General features: G+C 42.6%; 2 protein-coding genes across 4 annotated transcripts in view; both read left to right on the top strand.

Moving 5' to 3' along the window:
• The window catches only part of GPATCH1 (G-patch domain containing 1), a 38,166-nt gene extending 23,655 nt beyond the window's left edge, over positions 1-14,511 (top strand). Inside the window, exons 16-20 of one of the 3 annotated variants that reach the window (XM_036929925.2) lie at positions 5,097-5,310; positions 6,708-6,815; positions 8,551-8,648; positions 9,917-10,068; positions 14,235-14,511. In XM_036929925.2, coding sequence (XP_036785820.2) covers positions 5,097-5,310; positions 6,708-6,815; positions 8,551-8,648; positions 9,917-10,068; positions 14,235-14,265 — 603 coding nt within the window. In that variant the 3' untranslated portion in view covers positions 14,266-14,511. The other 2 variants (XM_057492810.1, XM_036929926.2) reach the window with 2 other exon arrangements.
• A 165-nt stretch (positions 14,512-14,676) lies between these two features.
• WDR88 (WD repeat domain 88) overlaps positions 14,677-24,230 on the top strand; it is a 38,147-nt gene continuing 28,593 nt past the window's right edge. Inside the window, exons 1-3 of the mRNA XM_057492864.1 lie at positions 14,677-14,720; positions 14,811-14,887; positions 15,334-15,812. Of these exons, the coding sequence (XP_057348847.1) occupies positions 14,677-14,720; positions 14,811-14,887; positions 15,334-15,812 (600 nt within the window). The remainder of the gene's footprint in view (positions 14,721-14,810; positions 14,888-15,333; positions 15,813-24,230) is intronic.

The following is a 24,230-nucleotide window of genomic DNA, read 5'->3' as shown; positions in this document are numbered from 1 at the left end:
GGAATGGCTTTCACTTAGCACTAACCACTGAAACAAAATTCAGTGTATTCATATTAGAACATATAATTTTCTAAGTAACAACTATTCCTTTTTTGAAGAATATAGAGAAAGTATCCAATGGCTTTTTAAGTTAAAAGTTGAATTTAATAAAAAATTAGTTTTATTTTTAAGAGGCTCATTAAAATTGTTTTATTTTTTAAATTAATATGTATTAAAATTGAGTTTTTTTTAAATGCACAGTTCATTGAGTTTTCACACAAACATAGATTCATGGAGCCATTACCACAATCGGGATGCAAAATGGTACCATCATCTCAAAAGATTCCCTTGGTCATACCCTCCTCTTACCCCGAAGCTCTGGCAACCATTGATCTATTCTGTCTCAGTCATTTTGCTCTTCCCATAGTGTTATATAAATGAAATCAGACAATATACATATATAGCCATTTGAGACTGGCTTCTTTCACTCAGTGTCATACCTTTGAGATTCATCAGTATTGTGTGTGCATCAATAGTTCATTCCCTTTTATTGCTGAATAATAGTCTACTGTGTGGGCACACCACAGTTTGTAGGCCCATTCACTCTTCAAGGACAGTTTCCTGCTTTTGGCTATCGTAAATAAAGCTGCTATGAACATTCATGTGCAGATTTTTGTATGAATGTAAGTTTTCATTTCCCTAGGGTAAGTACCTAATAGTGGGATTCGTAGGTAGTATATACATATAGATTTAACTTAATAAGACACTGCCAAACTTTATTCCAAAGTACTTGCTTTATTTATTTTGAAGCTCTTTTGTTAGGTGTATTCACATTTATGATTGTTGTATGTTTTTGGTGAATTGGCCCTTTTGTCATTATGTAATATTATTCTTTATCCCTGGTAATTTGCAAACGATGTATTTTTCCATCTTTCTATTTTTAACTTATCTATTTCATTATATTTAAAATGTGTTTTTAATAAACAGCATGTCATTGTCATTGTGTCTTTTAAAAATGACATTTTCATAAACTTTATGTTTTAATTTGTGTGTTTTGACCATTTGCATTTAATGAAACTTGTTGACACTTGAATTTAGGCCTACAGTTTTATTATTTGTTAGTTTATTATTTGTTACATGTTTGTTCCCATTCTTTTTTGTTCCTCTTTCTCCTTTACTGCCTTCTTTTGCATGACTTGAATTTCCAGTGAATTTTTTATTTTGTTTTGTTTTTTAATTTCAGTTATTGTATTTTTCATTTCTAAAATTCCCATTTGGTTCTTCTTTTTATCTTTTATTTCTTTGCTGATACCTTTTCATCTTCCCATTCATTTGTACTTATTCTTGGATTATGGTTATAATAGCAGCTTTAAAGTCTGTTTCAAAATTCCAACATTTTTGTCATTTGCCAGCTGTTGATTGTCTTTTTCAAGCTGAGATTTTCCTTGCTGTTTGAATACCAACTAATTTTGGGTTGCATCCTGGACATTTGGAATATTATATTATGGGACCCTGGATCTTGTTTAAATTCTAGAAAGAATGTTGATTTCTTTTGCTTGTTTTGTTTTGCTTTGGCCGACAATCAACCTAATTAGGTTCAGGCTACAGGGTCCAACCTGTCTTGGTCCGAATGTCATTCCAGTTTTCAGAGCCTTGATAGTACTGTTCAGATACTTCCTCCATGTGCGCTTCCCAGCAGCTGGGCTGGGACCGGGCTGGTAGTTTATCCCATGGTTCTGTTGTCAAAACCTTTGGTTTGCTGTTTAGAGTCAGATCTGTACATGGAGAGCCCCGAGGTGAGTCAGAAGCTCATAACCACTCTGTAGGATCTGTATGGGGAGCTCCTCCTCTACATGATTTTCTTGACACTTTGTGATTGTCTGCGCTCCTCATTCACACCCTTCAGTCAGAAAACTTGGGACTTTAGTTTCCTGTAATGGCTTGCACTTTCTGTGATCTTATCTGTGGCAGGGGTCAAGTGTCAGGAGGGGAGTAAGGGGGAGGAAGCAATTGTATTCATTCCAGACTGTTGGGACCACAGCTCCTGTGGTCAGAGAAAAGGGTTCCCCTCTTCAAGAGCCTCTTTCAGGTGCCACCAGGAACCTCTCCATTGGGTTTTTACTGTAACTTTTTTTAATGGTATAAAATCCTACTCAGGGATTTTGCCTCTGTGATATGGTCATTAGATTAGAAAGCCTTATAGATTTTCTCAAAAATCATGTTGAGGTAGTGTTTAGATAATTTTTTCCTAGAAAAAGTCTTCGTTCTTGCTTTTTCATTTATTGGCCATGTGGCCTTGGGAAGGTCTTTTCCCCTCCCTGGGTTATTTAATATCTTTCTCTGAAAACTTTCTGAGTCAGCACAAATGTGAATGTGCATACCTTTTGGTCGAAGGTTGGAGTGTGGTGAGGGAGCTTTGCAAATACAGATGTTGTGGGTTTGTGTCATTGTTATTTAATTCCAGTTTAGCTCCTATTATATTCAGAAAAAACAGCAACTGAAAAGATCAGCTCCTGTAGCTATATAAAAGTTGAATATCTCATGTACAATTATGTTTGTACATTTAACAATAGAGATACTATTAGAGGCCAGAACTGTCTATGAACAAATATATTAGCCAGCTGTCACTCAGTTATGGTCAATGCATGTGACACTGGGATCTGTGGTTTATGATAAAAGATTTATGACTTTTCTAGGGAATTATTGCCATGATATCCTGTGCTTTACTGTCAGTCTCTCTCCCCTGACTTTTTTTTTATTAAAGTATCATTGATATACAATCTTATATTGGTTTCAAATGTACAACACAGTGGTTCAGCAGTTAATCCATGTTATTAAATCCTCACCCTCTAGTGTAGTTATTATCCATCAATGTAGAAAGATATTACAGAATCATTGACTATATTCTCCATGCAGTACTACCGTCCCTGTGACCCAACTTACATTGTGATTGCAAATTATCGTGCCCCTTTATCCCCCTCACACTCCCTACCACCCACTCCAGCCCCTCCCCCTTGGTGACCACTAGTCACTTCTCAGTGTCTATGAGTCTACTGCTGTTTTGTCCCTTCTGTTTTGCTTTGTTTTTATATTCCACAAATAAGTGAAATCATATGGTATTTTTCTTATCTCTGTCTTCTCACCTGACTTTTTGCATAATTGAAAAAAATTCTGTAACAATCTCAAAAGTTTAAATATAGTTCAGATAATTTTGTTCCTGTACCACTTGAGCATAATTTGCCAACCAGATACCCTTTATCCCTGTGTTCTCTTTAAAGAAGGACATCCTCCTCTATAACCGCAACACATGCATCAAAATCAGGAAATCAGCATTGATGCATTTCTGCCATCTAATCCTCAGACCCATTCAAGTTTCACCAGTTGTCCCAGCAGTGTCCTTTGTAGCAGAAAGGATGCGGCTTAGCATCACTCACTGCATTTAGTGGTTATCTCTTTAGGCTCCTTCAGTCTGGAACAATTCCTCAGTCTCAACTTGATATTTATTTCATGACACTTTTGAAGGTTACAAGCCAGTATTTTGTAGAGTCCCTCAATTTGGGCTTGTCTGTTGTTTCCTCGGGATTAGATTCAGGCTCCGCATTTGTGGCAGGAATATCTCAGAAGGGACACCGCTCTGCTCTCACCGCTTCCTCTCAGGTGGCGTGTGGTGTCGGTTTGTCCCATTACTGATGCTCACTTTGATCACCTGAGTAAATTCATGTCTGCCAGGCTTCTCCACTGCAAAGTCAGTCTTTTCCCTTTAATTAATAATCCCTTCAATTTATTAATTTCCTATTAATTTTTACTTACTTATTGTATAGTATTTAGGAGCTTTGAAGTAATAAGTACCTTGCTCTCCATCATATATTTATTTATATGTATTTTTATGATATACACTATAAAATATACTTATTATATATTAGTATATTAAATATATATATATATATATATCTTTATTATATTTATTTATGTCATTGTGGACCCTTGCTTTCCTGTTTTCTCCAAAGGGATAAATTCAGTGTTATCATTATTTATTTTAATGCTCGAATTGTCTAGTTTGGCTAGTTGGAGCCCCCTCAAGTTGGCTTCTATGTGCTTCTGCTATGTTCCTCTTACTCTTTGAGCGTGTCCTTGCTTTCTGGACACAGTAAGTTGTTCTGGGTTCATCTTTTTATTTCTCAGCCCCAGCTCTAGAATCAGTCCTTTCTCCAAAGTGTCCTGGTTATTTTTAGTGGGGACACATATACTTTCCTTCTTTACATTTTTCTATGAAGAGAGTTTACTTTAGAACTACAAACTCTCCTCTCTTATGCCAGTTTTCCTCTTGTGGGTATTTGTAACTCTGATCCAGAAATTGCAGGTGTACAGGGGCGTGAGCGCTGGCTATGAGCAAAGTGAGCTGGGGGTAGGATCCAGACCCACCCCTGGTGTGCACTGCAGGTGCATCATTGTGTCTGTGACCTGGGTTCTTCCATGGTAAAACGGAAGGACTGGTGAGGCTTCTGACCTCAGCCCGTCTTGGGGCTCTCTCACTGCTGCTGTTTACACTAGCATGTCAGATTACCCTGTGTCTGGCTGGGGATGAACTGTTAGGCGTGGGAGCCGCATCTTCGTACCTCTGCTCCTTATCTATCTAATCGAGTGTGTATAAAGTTACTGCCTCTTTATTTTGGTCTGATTGTCTGTGCCTGGGCTTCTTTTAAGAAGGGTGATGTGTAGTTGTGAAGGGAGTTCTGTGACCATTTTATTGAGTGTTCCCAGCTTCCTCCCTGTTGTGCAGAGGGCTCAGTTTTCTCTTCAGCATTTTCAAACTAGTAGGCTGTCTTCATTACTTAATGTTGGACCACTGAAGGCTCGGATAGACTCTTGAAAATAGGAGAGATGCACTGTGCTAGTTCCTACTGCATTTTTCTGAGTCCTTTGCACTTCTGCACTATCTCCATGAGAGGCTTCAGCTGATGCTATCAGTTGGCACATTCTACAGTTGTTAGGTGGTGTGTGGGTGTGCAGACCCTGTACATGAGCATAAATGTGTGTATGTGTGTGGGTGTTCTGGAATAGTTGACTCCTTTCACCTTACTTCTTCCGTCTTGACTCTTATTCCCCTATTCATACAGATGGTAAACAAAGGTGCGGATTCACAGACTGAAGAAGAAGGGGGCCGCCCACCCATGGACTTATTCAAGGCCATCTTTGCCAGCTCCTCCGATGAGAAATCCTCATCCTCTGAGGATGAGCAAGGCGACAGCGAGGATGATCAGGCGGGTACCGGGGAGGCTGACTCCAGAAGTTCCCAAGAGACTGACTTGGCAGCAGTGTCTACGGCACAGGGTACATCACTATTTCAGACTTTGTGGCCTAAAGAAGAAAATGATCATGTTTCTAGAGAACCTGCTGCTTTGTGTAGTGTGTAATTTTAAACCAGGATATTTAACAATCAATGATTTTAAATTGGTGTGGAGAAGTTTTTTTTTTGTTTGTTTTTCTTCTGTCTGGTATAAATCTGTCATTTATTTTTAGGGTAGCTATGTTTGGTTGTATTGATTTTATTATCCTAGTTGAGAAGAATTACAAAGTAGTAAAATTTTCATTAAAAAAATTTTTTTTAACCTGCCTGATGATGAGGGACTAAGGATCATTGGAAAACGTTTGGTCATGAGATATGCAGGGGCTCTCCTGTATTCCTCCCTTTAGGGCATTTGGATGCCCTGGGTCCACCCTGAGACGGGCTATGGCCTGACCATAGTAGTACTTGGTAGATGGTGTCTCTACTCATTGCCTCAAGTCTGGCACCTGGTTAGTAGCCTGTTCTACTTGTTCTGTTTACCCCAGCTAAGAGTTTTGGCATGTGGCACAGGAAAGAAGGCTGTTTGGTGCTGAAGGGGTTGGAGCCTTTAAGATCACGGGTGGGTAGAAAGCATGGCCCATCTCAGTCTTAGAATGTTCTGCCTGTCTGTCAGTCTGTGGTGGACTTGGGTATGATTTTTGAGAGCCTTTAATCAAAAAGTTAAACAGCAGTATAAAATATCATTTGTTCTTAGGTGATTGCAAATGTCAGCCTATTTCTTATTTCTGTGGGGAAAAGAACAAGTTAGTTTTTATTACAAAGTCATATATATGCTTGAATATTAAAAGTTTGAAAATACAGAAATATAGAAAGCTTAGATCACTTAGAATCCCACTTCCCAGAGACAAACACCGTTAACACTTTGATGCATATTTTTCCACACTCTCTGTTTTTCTCTTTTCTGTCTGAAAACCTAGTCATCTGTTTAAAAAATGAAATTATTAATGTGAACATGAGAATTTGTTTATATTCAGTATTTCTCCTCTTTAATAATTTAAATGAAATTAAGCTTTCTGAGCTGGGATACAGCCTTACATCTGTGTTTGTAAGTTTTTCTTCTTCTTAGCCCTTTCTTGAGGGCATCCTCAGGTCTCAGTGATGGTTAGGTGATGAGTGTGTGCCACACACACCCCTGTGTTACAGCCCCCGGCACACTTGGGTGCAGATGCCCTGGTGTGACTGACTTCGTAGCTCAAATGTCCATGAGGTCAGAGGTTGGGTCTGCATGTCCACTGCTGTGTCCTCCATACCTGGTGTGTGCTGGTTAAGCAAAGTGGTGGAGAAAAGCACAGGTTTTCTGGAAGAAACAGACATTGATTTAAATACTTAAATGCATTAGTATTGGGCAAATATATGGCATTAATATTCTGGTGTTTTTCAGCTGGTGAGCCAGCACGGCAGGAGCCCGTGCCTCCCTACCTGATAAAAAAGATGCAAATAGATGAGAGAGAAGAGTTCGGCCCGCAGCTGCCTCCTGTCTTCTGCCCCAGTGAGTTGGGAGTGCCTTTGCTCCCCGGTTTGCATTGGCACCAGTATCCCCCTGGTGCCAATGACAGGACAACACTGCCTGTGTTGTTATCTCTACCCATCTCACTCACCAGATACATACATTTGTGTTTCTGCTTTATCATTTTGAGACTCATTACTTCCACCTAGTGCCTAATGATAGTCATTGCTTTGCATCCTCAGAGACCTTTGAACTATATTTAACTTTCAGACCTCCAGAAGAGTCCTATGTGTCTTGAATGTTGTCACTTGTAGAAATTAAAAGTAAAGACCTAGGACACACAGATGGGAGGGGAATTGCAGGGAAAAGGTCACTATGAGGCTTTTTATGCTTGGGCTAATGTGGTTAGTAAGTAAAACTCGGAAGTAATTATAGTTTATCCTCCTCCCCCAGTATCTATCTGTTAACAGCCTCTGTCCAGGGCCATCTTAAATTGATACCTCAGGTTAAAATGCTTAGATTGCTCTGTGATCTCTTTGAAGGCTGACTTAACAAACACCTGAAATGGCCCAGGTGTGTAAATAACATATAACTCTATTACCTACTTTAGAGTTTCCTATGGTGCCCATGTATTAATATTGGTTTGATTGATTAGCCAAGATTTCAAAGAGATGGTAAAAAGCAGAGAGTAAAAAGTACAAAGTTTGGAAAATTACAGTGAATGTTTATTTGCTTTAGTTGTGTGTTAGCCCTAGAAAGCTAAGTTATTTATGTCCATTTCCCAGATTTTCCTTGATATCCTTGTAATAGTTAATAACTTAATTTGGTCTATGGGCTCTTGAGGGGAAATGTTTTCCATAGTCTAGCATTAAAAAAAGTTTAGGGAGATCAAATTTTGAAATATCTGAGCAAACTATAGGACCAGGCATTTGCAGGCACTTGTTAACTGGCTTTGGAAAATATCCATGCTTCTTGAAACACCTTGAAACTTTTCTTTAGGTAGGAAAAGTTGATATAATGATTTTCACTGCTTCCACTATTTTTGGAATAGTGGAAAAATTCTGCCTCCACCAGAATTTTTGCTGGTTTGGTTACCTGGGAGTTAATGACCTATAAAAACCATTTTGGTCAGAATTTGGAAGTGGTGGATTTAGGCTCATGCAACTTGCTTAATCGTTTTTAATGGTTACATACATTATATGTTTGGATGCTAGCTTTTTAGTATTTCTTCTTAGGCAAATGTGTGTAGAATATGCTCTTATAAAGGGAGGATGACATGAGAGAGAAGTGTTTATGTGCCAGATTGTGGGCTGTGGGGTTCATGTGAATGGTCCCTTTTAGTCCTATGTCCCCAGGGATTCTTACTATCCTTATTCTATAGATGGGGAAATGAATATTGCAGAGGGTGGGCAATGTGGCAGAGATCACTGAGCTGGCAGCAGAGCTGAGGCTCAGATCCTGGTCTGTCTCCGAGCTTACCTGAGGGTGTTAAATTACAAAAGGCTTGCCGGCGCTGGGGTCTGACTTTATCTTCATCTGACGTCATCTGGCAGATAAGGCTGTGGCAAGATACTGGTTGGATCACACAAGTCTTACACTGAGGTTTCTGGCAGTTTCTAAATATAAAGCTACAACGTGATGTGCTGATCTATTTGTGAATGAGGCAGGGCAGGGGTTCTGCCTTAATAGTAAACATTCCATCTAAGTCGGAATCCTAGTTGAATAATTTAGCCTGTTTTCTCCTATACTTCAATTGTTTATTGCATTTGTGTTTCAGATGCTCGTCAGACACTCGAGGCACCTCAGAAAGAGAAACATAGAAAGAACAAAGAAAAACACAAGACCAAGAAAGAGCACAGACGGAGGAAAGAGAAGGTGAGAAACTTCTGGGTGTCCTGTGGGGTGTGAGGCCCCTGCTTTTATTGCCCAGACAGGCCACTGGGTGTGACACAGGAAGCCAGTGGAAGAGGATATCTGGTGGCCAAGCCAGCCTAGCTGGGAGCACACAGGTCTCTCCACACTGTGACAGAAATGTTACCATTCAGTGTAGACCCTCAATTTTCAGAAACTGTCTTTCAGACAGAATGTTTTGACTTACTCAGTTAATATTGAATGAAGAACCAATTAATACTATTTTACTATTTAGCATTCAACCGTTACTCTAGGATATTTAAATGTCCTTTTTCCCTACTTCTCAGTGTTCACAAGTAAAAAAATGTTTTTAATTTATTCAGTTGTACTTAAAAATTTTTTTTATTTGTAAACACTGAGAAGTAGGAAAAAAGGACATTTAAATATCCTAGAGTAACGGTTGACTGTCAAATAGTAAAATAGTATTAATTGGTTCTTCATTCAATATTACATGAAGTTATGTTGAACATTTCTCAACTACTTTGTCATCATTACAAATAGAGACTTTGGTCCACAGCTTGTTATTGGAAGTAAAGGAAACTTGAAGAAGGAGTAGTGTGTGCTTTTGCTGTGGACATCCCCCATCTCATCACGCATATCTTTTCAGTTACAGCACAGGCTTTTAATTTGGCCAGTGTTAGTGTTGGGTACCCAAAGTGGTCTGGGCAGTAGTACAATTGTCTAGAAGCAGCTGCATTATTGGCTGCCAGGAAAAAGGGCTCCTAAGCATAGAAGGTGATAGAAGTTCCCATGAAGTGAAAGGAAAAAAATTGATGATGACTGGTTTTGAAAACCAAACTCATTTGTTTCTTACCAGTGTATCTGCTCTTCTCTGACTTTCCACCAGTTTCTCTTTTGGGCTTTTCCAGGGTGCTTGCCATCCTGGTGTGTAGTTTATCACACATGCCTAACCAAGTGGACCAGTCGGGTTCACAGGAGGTGGCAGGGGTCACCTTGGGTAAGATAGGGCTCAGTGTCGAGATGCTATCTTGCCTACATCTGCTTGGTTCTGCTGTGTCTGTCGCTAGAGGATCAATTCTGTCAGTATGTATATGGTTGAAAGTGTGCACAGCTGTGTGTCCTGGTCTGCCCCATACTAGGCTAAAGCTCACGCCAAATGGGGTGTTTTATTTTTGAGTGGCTCCAGTAAACAAATGCCTCAGTAGCCTATCTTTGGACCGAATTAGGGAGAGAAATACCCATTTGTTACCTCTATCTTTTTGTTTCTCCAGAAAAAGAAACACCGGAAGCACAAACACAAAGGCAAGCAAAAGAGTAAAAAGTCAGAGAAAAGCAGTAGTTCTGAGAGCAGCAGCAGCAGCAGTGATAGCCAGAGCGACGAGGAAGGAGCTGTGGACATGTCACCCCAGGAACTGCTGAGACGGTAGGAGAGGGGCCCTCAGAAACTGCTCAGATGCTTGGTCGACATATTTGCTTAGAGGCAAAGGTCAGGGATGGTAAAGTTGTAGATTAACTAGGCATTTTTAAAAGTCAAGTTTTACTTACATATATGCTAGGTGCATAAATTATCACTGTGAAAACTCAGACCTTCACATCAGGCTTATAATGGCCTTGACCACTTCCCCAAACCTCTCTCCTACTGCAACCTCTGCTGTCAGCTTCATATGTAACTTTCAAGATTTTGTGCAGGCAACCACACCCACACCCACACCCACACATGCACATGCCCACATAACATGTACACACACACTTTGTTGTGCATTTTTAATATAAATAATGTAACTTTATGTAGCATAAATCCATAGGGCAGGAACACGTTGAATAAATAAATACTACTAAATTGTTTCCAGAAGTAGCTATATCTATTTAAATTAAGAGAGCTTCTTGTTACATCAGTTATAAACAGTTCACAAACATTTGCCAGTGTGATGGGTAAAGAATGGCATCTCATTTTAACTTGCGTTTCCCAGACTGTCCTCTGTGTCTCAGCCTTTGCCATGGACCCTTTTGCGAACAGCTTGTTCATGTCCATTGCACAGTGGTGGTCGGTTTTCTGTTGGATTGTTTGTTTTACTGGGTCTTACATACTGTTTCAATGATTTTTAGGAATTACAAAAGAATTATTCTGGCTATTGACCCTTTGTGTGTTAGTATGTTACCTATCATGGTTTTAAACTCTCTTTATTGTAGAGGAGCTCTAATTTTGTTGGTGCACTCAATTTTACCAATTTTTTTTGTTGGTATATGTACATACACTGTATGTACATATACTATTCTTATGCTTTTACAGTTTTTCTGTTTCATCCGTTTGGATTTTTTGTTTTGTTTTTTGTGAACAGAGTAGGGTAGGCATCTAACTCAGCTTTCTCCAAATGGATACCTAATTGTACTTGACATGGTAAGTATGCTAGCTACGATGAAAAGGATACCCACATCCCAGTGGCGAAGCACAGTGGAGCATAAATAGAACTGGGAAAGGTACTCAGGGTCCCAGTTTGCTCCACTTCAGCATGTGGCCCTAATGGGGAGGGGGACAGGTGGGAGGATGACACTGAAAGTGTTATGGTCCTGCCTGGAAGTTACCATTTTCACTGCCACCTGTAGTCCATGGCTCATGCAGGGGAGTGTGGCTTGAATATGTTCTAAATCTCTGTGCCCAGATGAACCTGTTCATGGATTGTCTATTCTGATTTCTTAGTCATTTTGTATTTTTCTATCCACCCTGTTTTAATTTTTCTGGCTATATAGTATATTTTGCTCCCTGGAAAGACAAGTGCCACCCTCTTGTTCTTTTTTGCCTATTTTTTAAAAATTAAGGTATCATTGATATACAATCTTATGCCCAGATTTCACATGAACAACATTGTGATTACTATGTTCCCCCCTGTTATCAAGTCCCCACCACATACCCCATTACAGTCACTGTCCATCAGCATAGTAAGATGATATAGAGTCATGACTTGTCTTCTCTGTGCTATACTTCCTTCCCTGTGCACCCCCCCCATATTGTGTGTGCTAATCATAATGCCCCTTAATCCCCTTATCCCTCCCTTCCCACCCACCCTCCCCAACCCCTTTCTCTTTGGTAACCGCTAGTCCATTCTTGGGTTCTGTGAGTCTGCTGCTGTTTTGTTCCTTTAGTTTTTGCTTTGTTCTTACACTCCACATATGAGTGAAATCATTTGTTAGTTGTCTTTCTCCGCCTGGCTTATTTCACTGAGCATAATACCCTCTAGCTCCAACCATGTTGTTGCAAATGGTAGGATTTGTTTTCTTCTTATGGCTGAATAATATTCCACTGTGTATATGTACCACATCTTCTTTATCCATTCATGTACTGATGGACACTTAGGTTGCTTCCATTTCTTGGCTATTGTAAATTGTGCTGCAGTAAACATGGGGTGCGTATGTCTTTTTGAATCTGTGATTCTGTTTTCTTAGGATAAATTCCTAGGAGTGGAATTCCTGGGTCAAATGGTATTTCTATTCTGAGTTTTTTGAGGAAGCTCCATACTGCTTTTCACAATGGTTGAACTAATTTACATTCCCACCAGCAGTGTAGGAGGGTTCCCCTTTGTCTGCATCCTCACCAGCATTTGTTGTTGCTTGTCTTTTGGGTGTTGGCCATCCTAACTGGTGTGAGGTGATATCTCATTGTGGATTTAATTTGCATTTCCCTGATTAGCGATGTGGAGTGTCTTTTCATGTGCCTGTTGGCCATCTGAATTTCTTCTTTGGAGAAGTGTCTGTTCAGATCCGCCTTTGGTCTATTTTTTTTGAATGGACAATGCATCCTCATGATTCAGAAATACAGAGCATATGAACATTTCAGTTTAATCTAGAGCACCATGACATGGCTGTGCCAGTAGTGATGGGGTGGGTCAGGCACCATGGACACTGACTCATTTCATCCTCACATGACTCTGTGCTTGCTCACCTCATCTCACAACTGGGGAAGCCAGGTCCAGGGAGGTTAAGTCACATGGCTAGGCCCACAGAACCTCCCCAACACCTGCTCTCATCTCTCTTGACCATTTGGGGCCATTTGATACATCATTCCTATGGGGCAGCATTTGCTTTTGCACACAGGGAAGTCCCTCAGTGCCCCCTCAGGAGGGTGTGGTGGGCTGGGCTTGGCCAGCATGCTGTGGAATACTATTGGGCAGTCAGAATTCATGGGCAGATAGCTGTGTTTTGATTGGTTCTTGAAACTTAACCAGTAAGAGATCAAAAGCTACAGAACTGTGTATACAGGTTGGTACTGTTGATGTGAAGTCTATTTCCCTGCATGCACATATCTATACATGCGCATACAGGGAGAGGGCTAGAAGGATTCTGCCATACCTGCAAGCACCTCTCCCTGAGGGAGGCCTGGAATGGGAAAGCACAGGGCCAGAAGGGTGCATTTAAATATTGCTCTTGTGGTTGCTAAAGGTATAGTTCCATAGCCCCTCCCCACTAAGCCTCCTAGGTTTTCACCAGGGAGCCTGCAGGGGACCCCTCCATCATTTGTGCCTTGCTCCGCTCTCTGCATCTGTCTTCTGGAAGGGGCACTTTGAGGGTCACGACCAGGTGGGTCTCATTTGCATCCCTGGCCCTGGCATGGAGTCCCACTCTTGGTAAGGGCCCTGATGCTTTTCTGCAGTGACAGTGCAGCCAGTGCCAGATGCAGCCTGACTCCCACCCCATCCCCAGGAGATACCAATTTGTTTCCTATCCCTGTCAGTTTTGTCCATTTCAGAATTTCATAGATAGGGAATCATACAGTTCAGTAAACTTTTTAGTGCACACGTACACTTATCTGTGCAGCAACCATAAGTTCACAGCTCCATGTGTTCTCACTACCTGAATACGCCCAGATCAAGGAATAAACCAGCACCCCAGAAGCTCCCCAAAACCTCCTCCCACTTGCCATCCCTCCCCCTTCCCAAAGGTAGCCACTTCTCTGGCATCTGTCACCACTGATTACTGTTGCCAGTGTTGGAACTCTCCTTAAAGAAGCCACGTAGTATGAGCTCTTTTGCATCTGACTAGCGAGACTCCTCCGTATTGTGTGGCAGCAGCTGGCTCATTCTCGTTGCCATGGAGTGTTCCTTTGTGTGAGTACACCACCGAATTTCCATCTGTTCTATTTTGGGGACATTTGGGGACATCAAGGATCTGAGCCAGTGTAACCAAGCCCCTCTTGGTGAGTAGAGTTGCCATGAGTCTTCTAGTGTGCGTGAAGCCAGGATTTAAGGTTGGCAGCCCTTGACACCCTTGAAGCTTGACAGGGAGCTTTTGGCCCTTGAGCAAGCATTTTTTTTTTGGTTCTTTCCCAAAGGTCATGCATGAGATTAAGTGTGTGAAGCTTTTTTTTGAACAGATCCTAATATGAGAGGTGGGTGGATTGTGGTAGTAATGAAGAAGCATTTTAAGAAATCAGATCACATGATGTTTTCATGGTATGTGGTCATCCTCTGTATTTTATGAGTGCAAATGTGCCACTGTGACTCGGGGAGGTCTGGCATGCTCAGCCCCCATGGAGCTGTCTGGTTTTTCACTTCGTATCTAACTTTCCTTCTTCCCATCTTTTATTTCCTTTTCTAGACTGAAACGTCTTCCACTAAAGAAGCAGTAATTGACTTCTTCCCTGGCCTGTCCCAGTAATAGATCTCTGTGATGGAAGCTCGTTGATTACTAAGTTAATACGTTGTACAGATTGTATTTATATGTAAATTCATGCTGTAAAATAATTTTTAAAACCTTGACATTTCAAAGGCTGCCTTGGAAGGTTGCAGAAATTGGTTTCTATTTTTAACTTCAGTTACTATCAGGAAAAAATTCAGAATGTACAGTCTAATTAAAATGGAATTTTTCTATTTTATTCTTGATTTTTTTATTTCCTGAAACTTTAAAAAAGGAATGAATTTTCTCTAGTTTTGTTATGAGGAAAGCCAAGTCCAGGTGAGAACAGTTGGACCTATTTAAGGACCTGTTTGAGAGGGAAACAGTAGCTCTCCCACTCCTGTTCTCCTTGGAAGAATGGCTGATGGCGGAGGCCGGGTGCCTGGTGGTGCCAGAGCTGGGGTTCTGGTAGGTAGCCTCAGCCTCTCAGGGTGGATGTCACCAAAGTATCTGAGGCAGGCACCCAGACCAAGAGCATCCGCACCCTCTGTCACACAGGCTTCAGACTGGTGCTCTGCAGCCCTGGGTCCCTGCTCGAGGCCGCCTCGCCTGTACTGTGAGACCTTTGGAGAAAAGTAAAGTGCAAAGGTGTTTTTACAGAATCGAAGTAGCATCACAGAAAGATCAGGACAATTTTAAAGGGAAGAAAATCACTTCTACCACCCAGAGATGACAACCCTGGGTATTTTGGGATATCCTTCCTTTTTCTAGCTGTGGGACTCCTACCTGGCTAGAGGTGACATTTTGTTATTTTCACCGTCATTGTGACAGATATTTATTTCATGCTTTTATATATTGTCTGTACTTTCCCCCAGTAGCTGCATTTTAATTCACCCAGAGCCCATTCTATAACTTATTAACCATGTATCTGTTGTGGATGGGAATTGGGTTGGCCAGGAGCCCCTACGCAGACCGACAGCACACAGAAATCTCCTTGAGAGAGGGAGCCTCCCCAAAGGGAGGCTGTGAGGATGGGGCCACTGGTTTCACACGCTTGCCTCATTCCTTTTGTGCTCAAAAGTCGAAGCCCATTCATCTGGGCATGACCGTGCTCCGCCTTGGAGGAGGCAACGTCAGTCCCAAGGCCGGCTGCGGGTGCGCAGGCGCGCGGTGCCACCGTTCACGGCCAGCCCGGGTGCCAGCCACCGGCAGCTGCCGGGCTCCGAGATGGCCTCCCAGCCGCCGGGCGCCCCCAGCTCCCCAGAGGCCCCGGGCAAGGGCAGGACATCCCAGAGGTGTCACGCGCGGCCGCTCTCGGTTCCCGCTAGCCATGGCGATAGCGACACAGCTCGCAAATTAAAAAGCGCGATGTTTCCCGGTTGGCTGTCCTGCATGACCCTGGCCAGGGCCTGTGGCCGCTTCAAGATGTCGAACTTGGAGGGGTGCCAGAACGAACTGCTGGCCTCCCTGGACCCCCTGGCCCTGGACGAGGAGTTGCCACCACCCGAGACCCACTCAGTGCTCCAGAAGGTCTGGGGTGACCAGGAGCCCCTCTCAAAGGTCAGAAGTGCCCTTTGAGGAAGGGGCAGTGGATTGTTCCCCATACCCGGGGAGGGCATGTGAGTCTGTAAGGGGTGAGGGACCCCACTTCCCAGCCTGAGGCACACCTAGTGGGCAAAGGCCCAAAAGTGGCTGTGGAGCCAACTGGAGGACATGGGGGTGGCCACGTGCTTCCCACTCCCATCTGTGGAGAAATAAGTCTGTCCTCAGGGAGGAGGACCCACATCCCAAGCAGGTGTTATCCGGACCCAACCCAGACCCCTGTGGTCTCCAACCTAACCTCCTAAATGTCCCCAGGGTGATATTCTCAAGTGTACACTCTATGGTCAGTGAAGGAGCCCTTCCCACCCCTGCAATAGAGTTAGCTCCAGAAGCAACAGAAAACTTAGAATAGTAATAATAAAATAAAACATAAAAACCTAACAACACTATGTATTCTCAGTGATAACTTGAGGGACATTGCACTGGTAAAACAAAGGCTGGTGGCTGGGAAGAGGAAATCATCTATGAACAGAGAATTCTTGAGGGTGAAAAAGAGGATTTCCTAACAAAATCCTCCGTGGAGGTTTAAAAATCAGAGCAGAGTAGGAACAGAAAATTAGAAAACAAGTTCATGGCATTCTCTGAGAACTCAGACAAAAAAATGTGAAGGAACCATAATTATGAGAAAAATGAGAAGATGCACACAGGAGAGATCCTGAAGAGCCAATAAACCTATAAGAGGTGTTGGAGAGGGAGAGGGTGCAGGAGTAGGAAAGAAGTACAGAAGGAAACAAAGAAGAAAATCTCCCTGAGCTGAAGAAAGACTGGAGTGCTCAGGTGGAAGGAGGTGGTTAAGGTCAATGCAAGATGGGTGGGAAATGTAATCTCTGCCTGTGGGATGCCTGCATTGCCAAGGGTGCAGTGAGGCTGTCCTGCAAGAGAAAAGCCTGGAATCGGCTTGAGATCCTGGGCTTCTCCAGCTGTTGGAGGACCTCCACACAGAGTCCACACCGGGACAGTCTGCTGGCTGTACCCGCCCCCGCCTCTGGCCAGGGGTGCCCTGGGTTCTGCACCTGGAAGCATGTTGGAAGAAAAAGCAGTGTGTGTGCCTGTGCTTTAGTCATGATGTTTATTCTGATTTGTAAGTAAAATTAAAGGAGAGCATAGGAATTGTATTTTGTAAAATTATATTTTCAATAGAACATCCCCAAGATTCAAATACAATAGATACTTAAAATGTTTTTTTAAATAATTAAGTCTCCCTAGCATAATACCCTTTCCCCCAACTCTCCCACTTCCCTCTGTAGAGGCAGCAGATGTTTCCAGTTTCTTCTGTATCCTTACAGTGATATTTTGTGCATATACTGGCTCACACGTATATCCCTCACACACTTTTTTTTTACATAAATGGAAGCATACCTTAGACTCCTCAATGTAGTTAAAAAAGATTTTTTTTTACTTTGTGTATTTTATTTTTAAAAAACTGTTTATTAAGGTATTATTGATATACACTCTTATGAAGGTTTCACATGAAAAACGATGTGGTTACTACATTTACCCATATTATCAAGACCCCACCCATACCCCAATGCAGTAACCATCCATCAGTGCAGCAAGATGCCACAGATCCTCTATGTGCCTTCTCTGTTCCTCACTGTTTTCCCCCGTGATCTCCCATGCCATGCATACTAAACATAATACCCCTCAATCCCCTTCTACCTTCCATCCCACCTGCCCTCCCACACCCCTCCCCTTTGGTAACCACTAGTTCCTTCTTGGAGTCTCTGAGTCTGCTGCCATTTTGTTCCTTCAGTTTTGCTTCATTGTTATACTCCACAAATGAGGGAAATCATTTGGCATTTGTCTTTCTCTGCCTGGCTTATTTCACTGAGCATAATGTCCTCCAGCTCCATCCATGTTGTTGCAAATGGGAGGATTTGTTTCTTTCTTATGGCTGAATAGTATTCCATTGTATATATGTACCACATCTTCTTTATCCACTCATCTTCTGATGGACACTTAGGTTGCTTCTATATCTTGGCTATTGTAAAAAGTGCTGCAATAAACATAGGGGTGCATATGTCTTTTTGAATCTGAGAAGTTGTATTCTTTGGGTAAATTCCAAGAAGTGGGATCCCTGGGTCAAATGGTATTTCTATTTTTAGTTTTTTGAGGAACCTCCATATTGCTTTCCACAATGGTTGATCTAGCTTACATTCCCACCAGCAGTGTAGGAGGGTTCCCCTTTCTCCGCATCCTCACCAGTATTTGTTGTTCTTAGTCTTTTCGATGTTGGCCATCCTTACTGATGTGAGGTGATGTCTCATTGTGGTTTTAATTTACATTTCCCTGATGATTAGTGATGTGGAGCATCTTTTCATGTGTCTGTTGGCCATCTGAATTTCTTTCTTTGGAGAACTGTCTCTTCATATCCTCTGCCCATTTTTTTTTAATTCTCTGCCTTTTTAAAAATATCATTAATGTACAATTACTTGAACAACATTGTGGTAACCAGACTTTCCCTATTATCTAGTCCCCCCCACATACCCCATTACAGTCACCGTCCATCAGTGTAGTGAGATGCTATAAAATCATTACTTGTCTTCTCTGTATATACTGTCTTCCGCATGTCCCCACCCCCCTACATTATGTGTGCTAATCGTAATGCCCCTTTTCCCCCTTATCCCTCCCTTCCCAACCATCCTCCCCAGTCCCTTTCCCTTTGGTAACTGTTAGTCCATTCTTGGGTTCTGTGAGTCTGCTGCTGTTTTGTTCCTTCAGTTTTGCTTTGTTGCTATACTTCACATATGAGTGAAATCATTTGATACTTGTCTTTCTCCGCCTGGCTTATTTCACTGAGCATAATACCCTCTAGCTCCATCCATGTTGTTGCAAATGGCAGGATTTGTTTTCTTCTTATGGCTGAATAATATTCCATTGTGTTTATGTACCACATCTTCTTTATCCATTCATCTACTGATGGACACTTAGGATGCTTCCATTTCTTGGCTATTGTAAATAGTGCTGCAATAAACATGGGAATGCATATGTCTTTTTCAAACTGGGCTGCTGCATTCTTAGGGTAAATTCCTAGGAGTGGAATTCCTGGGTCAAATGGTATTTCTATTTTGAATTTTTTGAGGAACCGCCATACTGCTTTCCACAATGGTGGAACTAATTTACATTCCTAGGAGCAGTGTAGGAGGGTTCCCCTTTCTCCACAACCTCGCCAACATTTGTTGTTGTTTGTCTTTTGGATGGTGGCCATCCTAACTGGTGTGAGGTGATATCTCATTGTGGTTTTAATTTGCATTTCTCTGATGATTAGCAATGTGGAGCATCTTTTCATGTGCCTGTTTGCATGAAATATCTTTTTCCATCCCTTTACTTTCAGTCTGTGTATGTCTTTGGGTTTGAAGTGAGTCTCTTGTAGGCAGCATATAGATGGGTCTTGTTTTTTAATCCATTCAGTGACTCTATGTCTCTTTTGATTGGTGCATTCAGTCCATTTACATTTAGGGTGGTTATCAACAGGTATGTACTTATTGCTATTGCAGGCTTTAGATTCATGGTTACCAAAGGCTCAAGGGTAATTCCTTTACTATCTAACAATCTAATTTAACTCACTTCGTGTGCTATTACAAACACAACTTAAAGGTTCTTCTTTTTTTTTTCCTTCTTTTTCTTCCTCCTCCATTCTTTGAATGTTATGAATCATATTCTGTGCTCTTTGTCTATCCCTTGGGTGACAGCTATTTCACCTTAGGAATACTTCCATCTATAGGAGTCCCTCCAAAATGAACTGCAGAGGTGGTTTGTGGGAGGTAAATTCTCTCAACTTTTTCTTATCTGAAAATTGTTTAATGCCTCCTTCAAATTTAAATAATAACCTTGCTGGGTATAGTATTCTTGGTTCAAGGCCCTTCTGCTTGATTGCGTTAAATATATCATGCCACTCCCTTCTGGCCTGTAAAGTTTCTGTTGAGAAGTCTGATGATAGCTTGATGGGTTTTCCTTTGTATGTGATCTTATTTCTCTCTCTGGCTGCTTTTAGTAATCTGTCCTTATCCTTGATCTTTGCCATTTTAATTACTATATGTCTTGGTGTTGTCTTCCTTGGGTCCCTTGTGTTGGGAGATCTGTGGATCTCCATGGCCTGAGAGACTATCTCCTTCCCCAGATTGGGGAAGTTTTCAGCAACTACCTCCTCAGAGACACTTTCTATCCCTTTTTCTCTCTCTTCTTCTGGTATCCCTATAATGCGAATATTGTTCTGTTTGGATTGATCACACAGTTCTCTCAATATTCTTTCATTCTTAGCAATCCTTTTTTCTCTCTGTGCCTCAGCTTCTTCGTATTCCTCTTCTCTAGTTTCTATTTCATTTATGGTCTCCTCCACTGTATCTAATCTGCTTTTAATACCCAACATTGTGCTCTTCAATGATTGGATCTCCAACTGGAATTCATTCCTGAGTTCTTGAATATCTTTCCGTACCTCCATTAGAATGTTAATGATTTTTATTTTGAACTCCCTTTCAGGAAGATGCATGAGGTCCATGTCATCTTTCTCAGGAGTTATATTAATTTTACTCTGAACCAGGTTCCTTTGGTGTTTCATATTTGTATATGGCGCCCTCTAGTGTCCAGAAGCTCTACTCTCTGGAGCTGCTCAGCCCCTGAAGCAATGTTGGGAGTCGCAGGGGAGTGGTATTGGTGCCTGGGGGGAAGAAAGAGCTGTTTCCTGCTTCCCGGCTGCTGTGCCTGTTCCACTTCTTGAACCAGTGGGCTGAGCACACAGGTATAAGCCTCTATGCTTTGTGTTTGTAGTTGCTGTAGAAAGATCTTCCCTCTGGCTGGCCCAATGCCAGGGTAGGGTTTGCCAGTTTGCCAGCCAGGTGGGGCTGGCTGGGAGGAAGGTGCAGTAGGTTGAGTATCATGGAGGGGGTCCTTGGAGCTGTGTAGCCAGCCGGAGAGCTGGGACACCTGAAGATCGTGAAAGATCCCAACCTGCTGGGCAGAGTGCACCTGGATCATTTTGTCTACCTGTCCTTTCTTCTGAGCAGTAAGCTCTGTGCAGTCCTTGCCCCTTTAGCAGCCCTCTTGCTAAGGGCTTCCTTGTTAGGAAGTCTCTCAGACTGCCTGCCTTTCTTTTGTCCCAGAGCAGCCAGATATGGATCCCTGCTTTCCACAAGCGGCTGGAATCTCAGTCTCTCCATGAGGCTTTCCAATCTCCTAATCACAAGAGTATCATGAAAGCACCATGAAATATAGGTTTGTGCTCCCAGAGCAGATCTCTGGAGTTAGGTATTCAGCAGTCCCAGGCCTTCACTCCCTCCCTGCTCCATTTCTCTTCCTCCTGCCAGTGAGCTGGGGTGGGGGAGGGGCTTGGGTCCCACTGGGCCACAGCTTTGGTACGTTACCCTGTTCCGTGAGGTCTGCTCTTTCCTCCAGGTGTATGCAGTCTGGCCCAGTCCTCTTTCCTGTTGCTCTTTCAGGATTAGTTGAATTAATTATATTTTTGTATTATATGTGGTTTTGGGAGGAAGCCTCTGTCTCACCTCTCATGCCACCATCTTTAATCCCTCTGTCTTTTACTTTCTGTATTTTAGAGATCTCTCCATATCAGCAAAGAAACAGCTTCCTTGTTCTTCTTTACAGATAGTATTCCATTTGTGGCTGTCCCCTGGTAGATTTAACCAGTCTCCTGTGAATGCACATTCAGGTGGTTCATGATTTTTACCACCTAAGGTTTCTATGGTCCATTAAGTTGACAGCAGTCGAGTTCTATAAAGCTCTGAGAGGAAAGTTTGTGAACTAAGAATTCTCCACCTGGGCAAACTGCTGATCCCCAGAAAAGGCAACAGAAAGACATTTTCTTTGGTACTGTAAAGATTCAGGAAGGATTCTTCTCTTTGAGGAAAAAGTTAGGGAGCACTCTGGCAAAGCAAAAACTCAGAAGTAAACTCCAGTAAGAGAAGGAGCAGTTTAGAATTAACAGAGGGGAGCAATGAACCATAGCAATACACTTTGGAGGTATTTATACAGTGAGATGCATGTGGTTGTGTAGCTCAAAGAAAATGTTAGCAAATGGTCCTTTAAAATGATGGTACACAATGCAAAAATCATGTTCCAGATGATTTCATCAAAATCTCAGACAGTTTTCTAAAGAACTCTCAATAGGCAATATTTCATTCTTGGCCTTTATTTAGTGCACAATTACACACAGATGTGTCATGCTATTTTAAAAATAATTGGCTCAATCCTACCCTAGGCTTCCTGGCACATTTAAGATGAAGGCCTGACCATGACCCTCCAGGCCATTTCAAACCTGGCATATCGCCCTGTTCTCTTCTTCCCCTCTGACCCACTGGCCTTCAGGCAGGTGGGTCCTCGGGGCCCTGGATTGTCCCAGGGAGGCTCTCTCAGCCCTTGAGTCTAGAGCAGCCTGCTCACTTGCCTCTTTGCAGCTCTTGCTGGGACCTGGCTTCGAGTCCTGGCTGTTTGACCGCTGTCCCTGCCTCCCACCCAGGCCCCTGAGCGCAGGAACGCCCGCCAGACTCCAACTCCTGGGTTGAGGTCTTGGCTCCTGGATTCCCATTGTAGCTGCAGTCCCAAGATTAATGCTGTTAGGCTGGAGAAAGGAAAAACAAGGACATGCAAACAGAACAGAGAGATGCCATAGGGGGAGAACAGACCAGACCCCAAAGTCCGTGCCATATATGGAAAGGGGACAGCTCTCCCTGAATTCCATCCTGATGTGCCAACTGGGACCCGGATGTCAGCCTCCTCCCTCTTGGAAGGAAAAAAGTTTCTAGTTGACTATTATGTCATCTTCAGCCAATCATACCTCTCCACACCCCCTAGGATAGCTTGCCCACTCCTCCCCCTCCTAATCCCTTATAAGCCCCCCACCTCCCTAACTGGGGGTGACTTCTCTGGCCTGTGACAAGAAGGCCACAGAACCTCACCCGGGGGTATTTAAATAAATTACCTGGCCCTTTGTTGCCTCTCTTTGCCTGCATATTTCAGCTAGAATTTATCTTACAAACGCCTGATGACGAGAGACCTTCAAGATACATTTGTTGAACAAATGAAGGAACTACATATATTTAATCCCCACTCCCTTTTTCTGTTTTTGTTTTTACAAACATTGGGCTGTGCTTTATATGCTTTCTGTTAGCACCTCCAAAAACGTGTCCTGTGTTTGGAACTTCTGTCCACAGGTCGTGGCAGAGGTGGGGAAGGGGTGGTCCCTTTCCCTAATGGACCCCAAAAGAACTATGTGCAGAAAAAAATTGGGAAGGAGGTGCCCAGAAAGGTCCGGATGGGATTAGAGGGGTTTCCCCGCCTCTTGCGAACCTATTTTCCCAGAATGAGGCTGTTTCTGTAAGCAGAGAGACAAAGAAGAGTACAGAGTATGGCCTAGAGACATAGGAGGCTGCAGGGGGTGCTGGGGGCGGCTCCCCAACCTCTGCTGGCACCTCCACACACCCAAGTGGTGGGTCCTCATTCCAGCCCCGCACACCCCAGCACCCACAACCCTGCAGCCACCTGCTTCCCTGTACCCTGCCTCCCTTCATCCCTGCAACCCTGCTGGTGGAGCTCTCTGGCCACTACCTGAACCTTGCATCCCCACACTGTCTGGCAGCAGAGCCCCAAAGCTCTCATTGCCCATGTCCCACATTCCCTAGCACTCCCACCACTCAGCACCCCCACAACCCTGGACACACACCCTGGGACCCCAGTAATGTGGCATCCAGGAGGGGGGAGTGGGACATTTGAGGTCCACTCCTTTTATCCTTTTAAAAATTTAAACATTGCTTTGTTGAGATAGAATTCACATATCTACAATTCACCTGTATGTAGCGTACAGCCAGTGGTTTTTGGTATATCCACAGTTGTGCAACAAGCGCCATGATCTTTTGCGGACATTTCACCATTTGGAAAAGAAACCTTAATCCCATTGGCAATCATTCCCCATTTGCCTTCAAGCCATCCTACCAACTCTAGGGAACTACTAATTTATTTTCTTTTGCTAAGGAATTGCTTGTTTGGGACCTTTCATAGAAATAGAATCAAACAACATGTGGTCTTCTGTAGCTGTCTACTTTTCCTTAAAATGTTTTCAAGGTCATCCACATTGTATCATGTTATCAGTACTTCATTCCTTATATAAATAGTGTATTTATTTATATATATATTTGAAATAGATTCTTTTAGAGCAGTTTTAGGTTCACAGTGAAATTGAGCAGAAGACACAGCATTTCCCATATATCCCCTCCCCCACAATGTGTGGGCTCCTTGTTATCATCATGTCCCACTAAATGAAATATTTGGAACAATTTATGAGTTTACAATGATACCCAAAGTCCATAGCTTATATTGCAGTCCACTTGTGGTGTTGTACATTCTATGAGTTTGGACAAATGTTTAATG

Source organism: Manis pentadactyla, chromosome 15 (assembly GCF_030020395.1).
Source record: "Manis pentadactyla isolate mManPen7 chromosome 15, mManPen7.hap1, whole genome shotgun sequence".
NCBI lineage: Eukaryota > Metazoa > Chordata > Mammalia > Pholidota > Manidae > Manis > Manis pentadactyla.
Note: the sequence above shows the minus strand (reverse complement) of the source record. Positions and strands in the feature narration are given on the sequence as shown.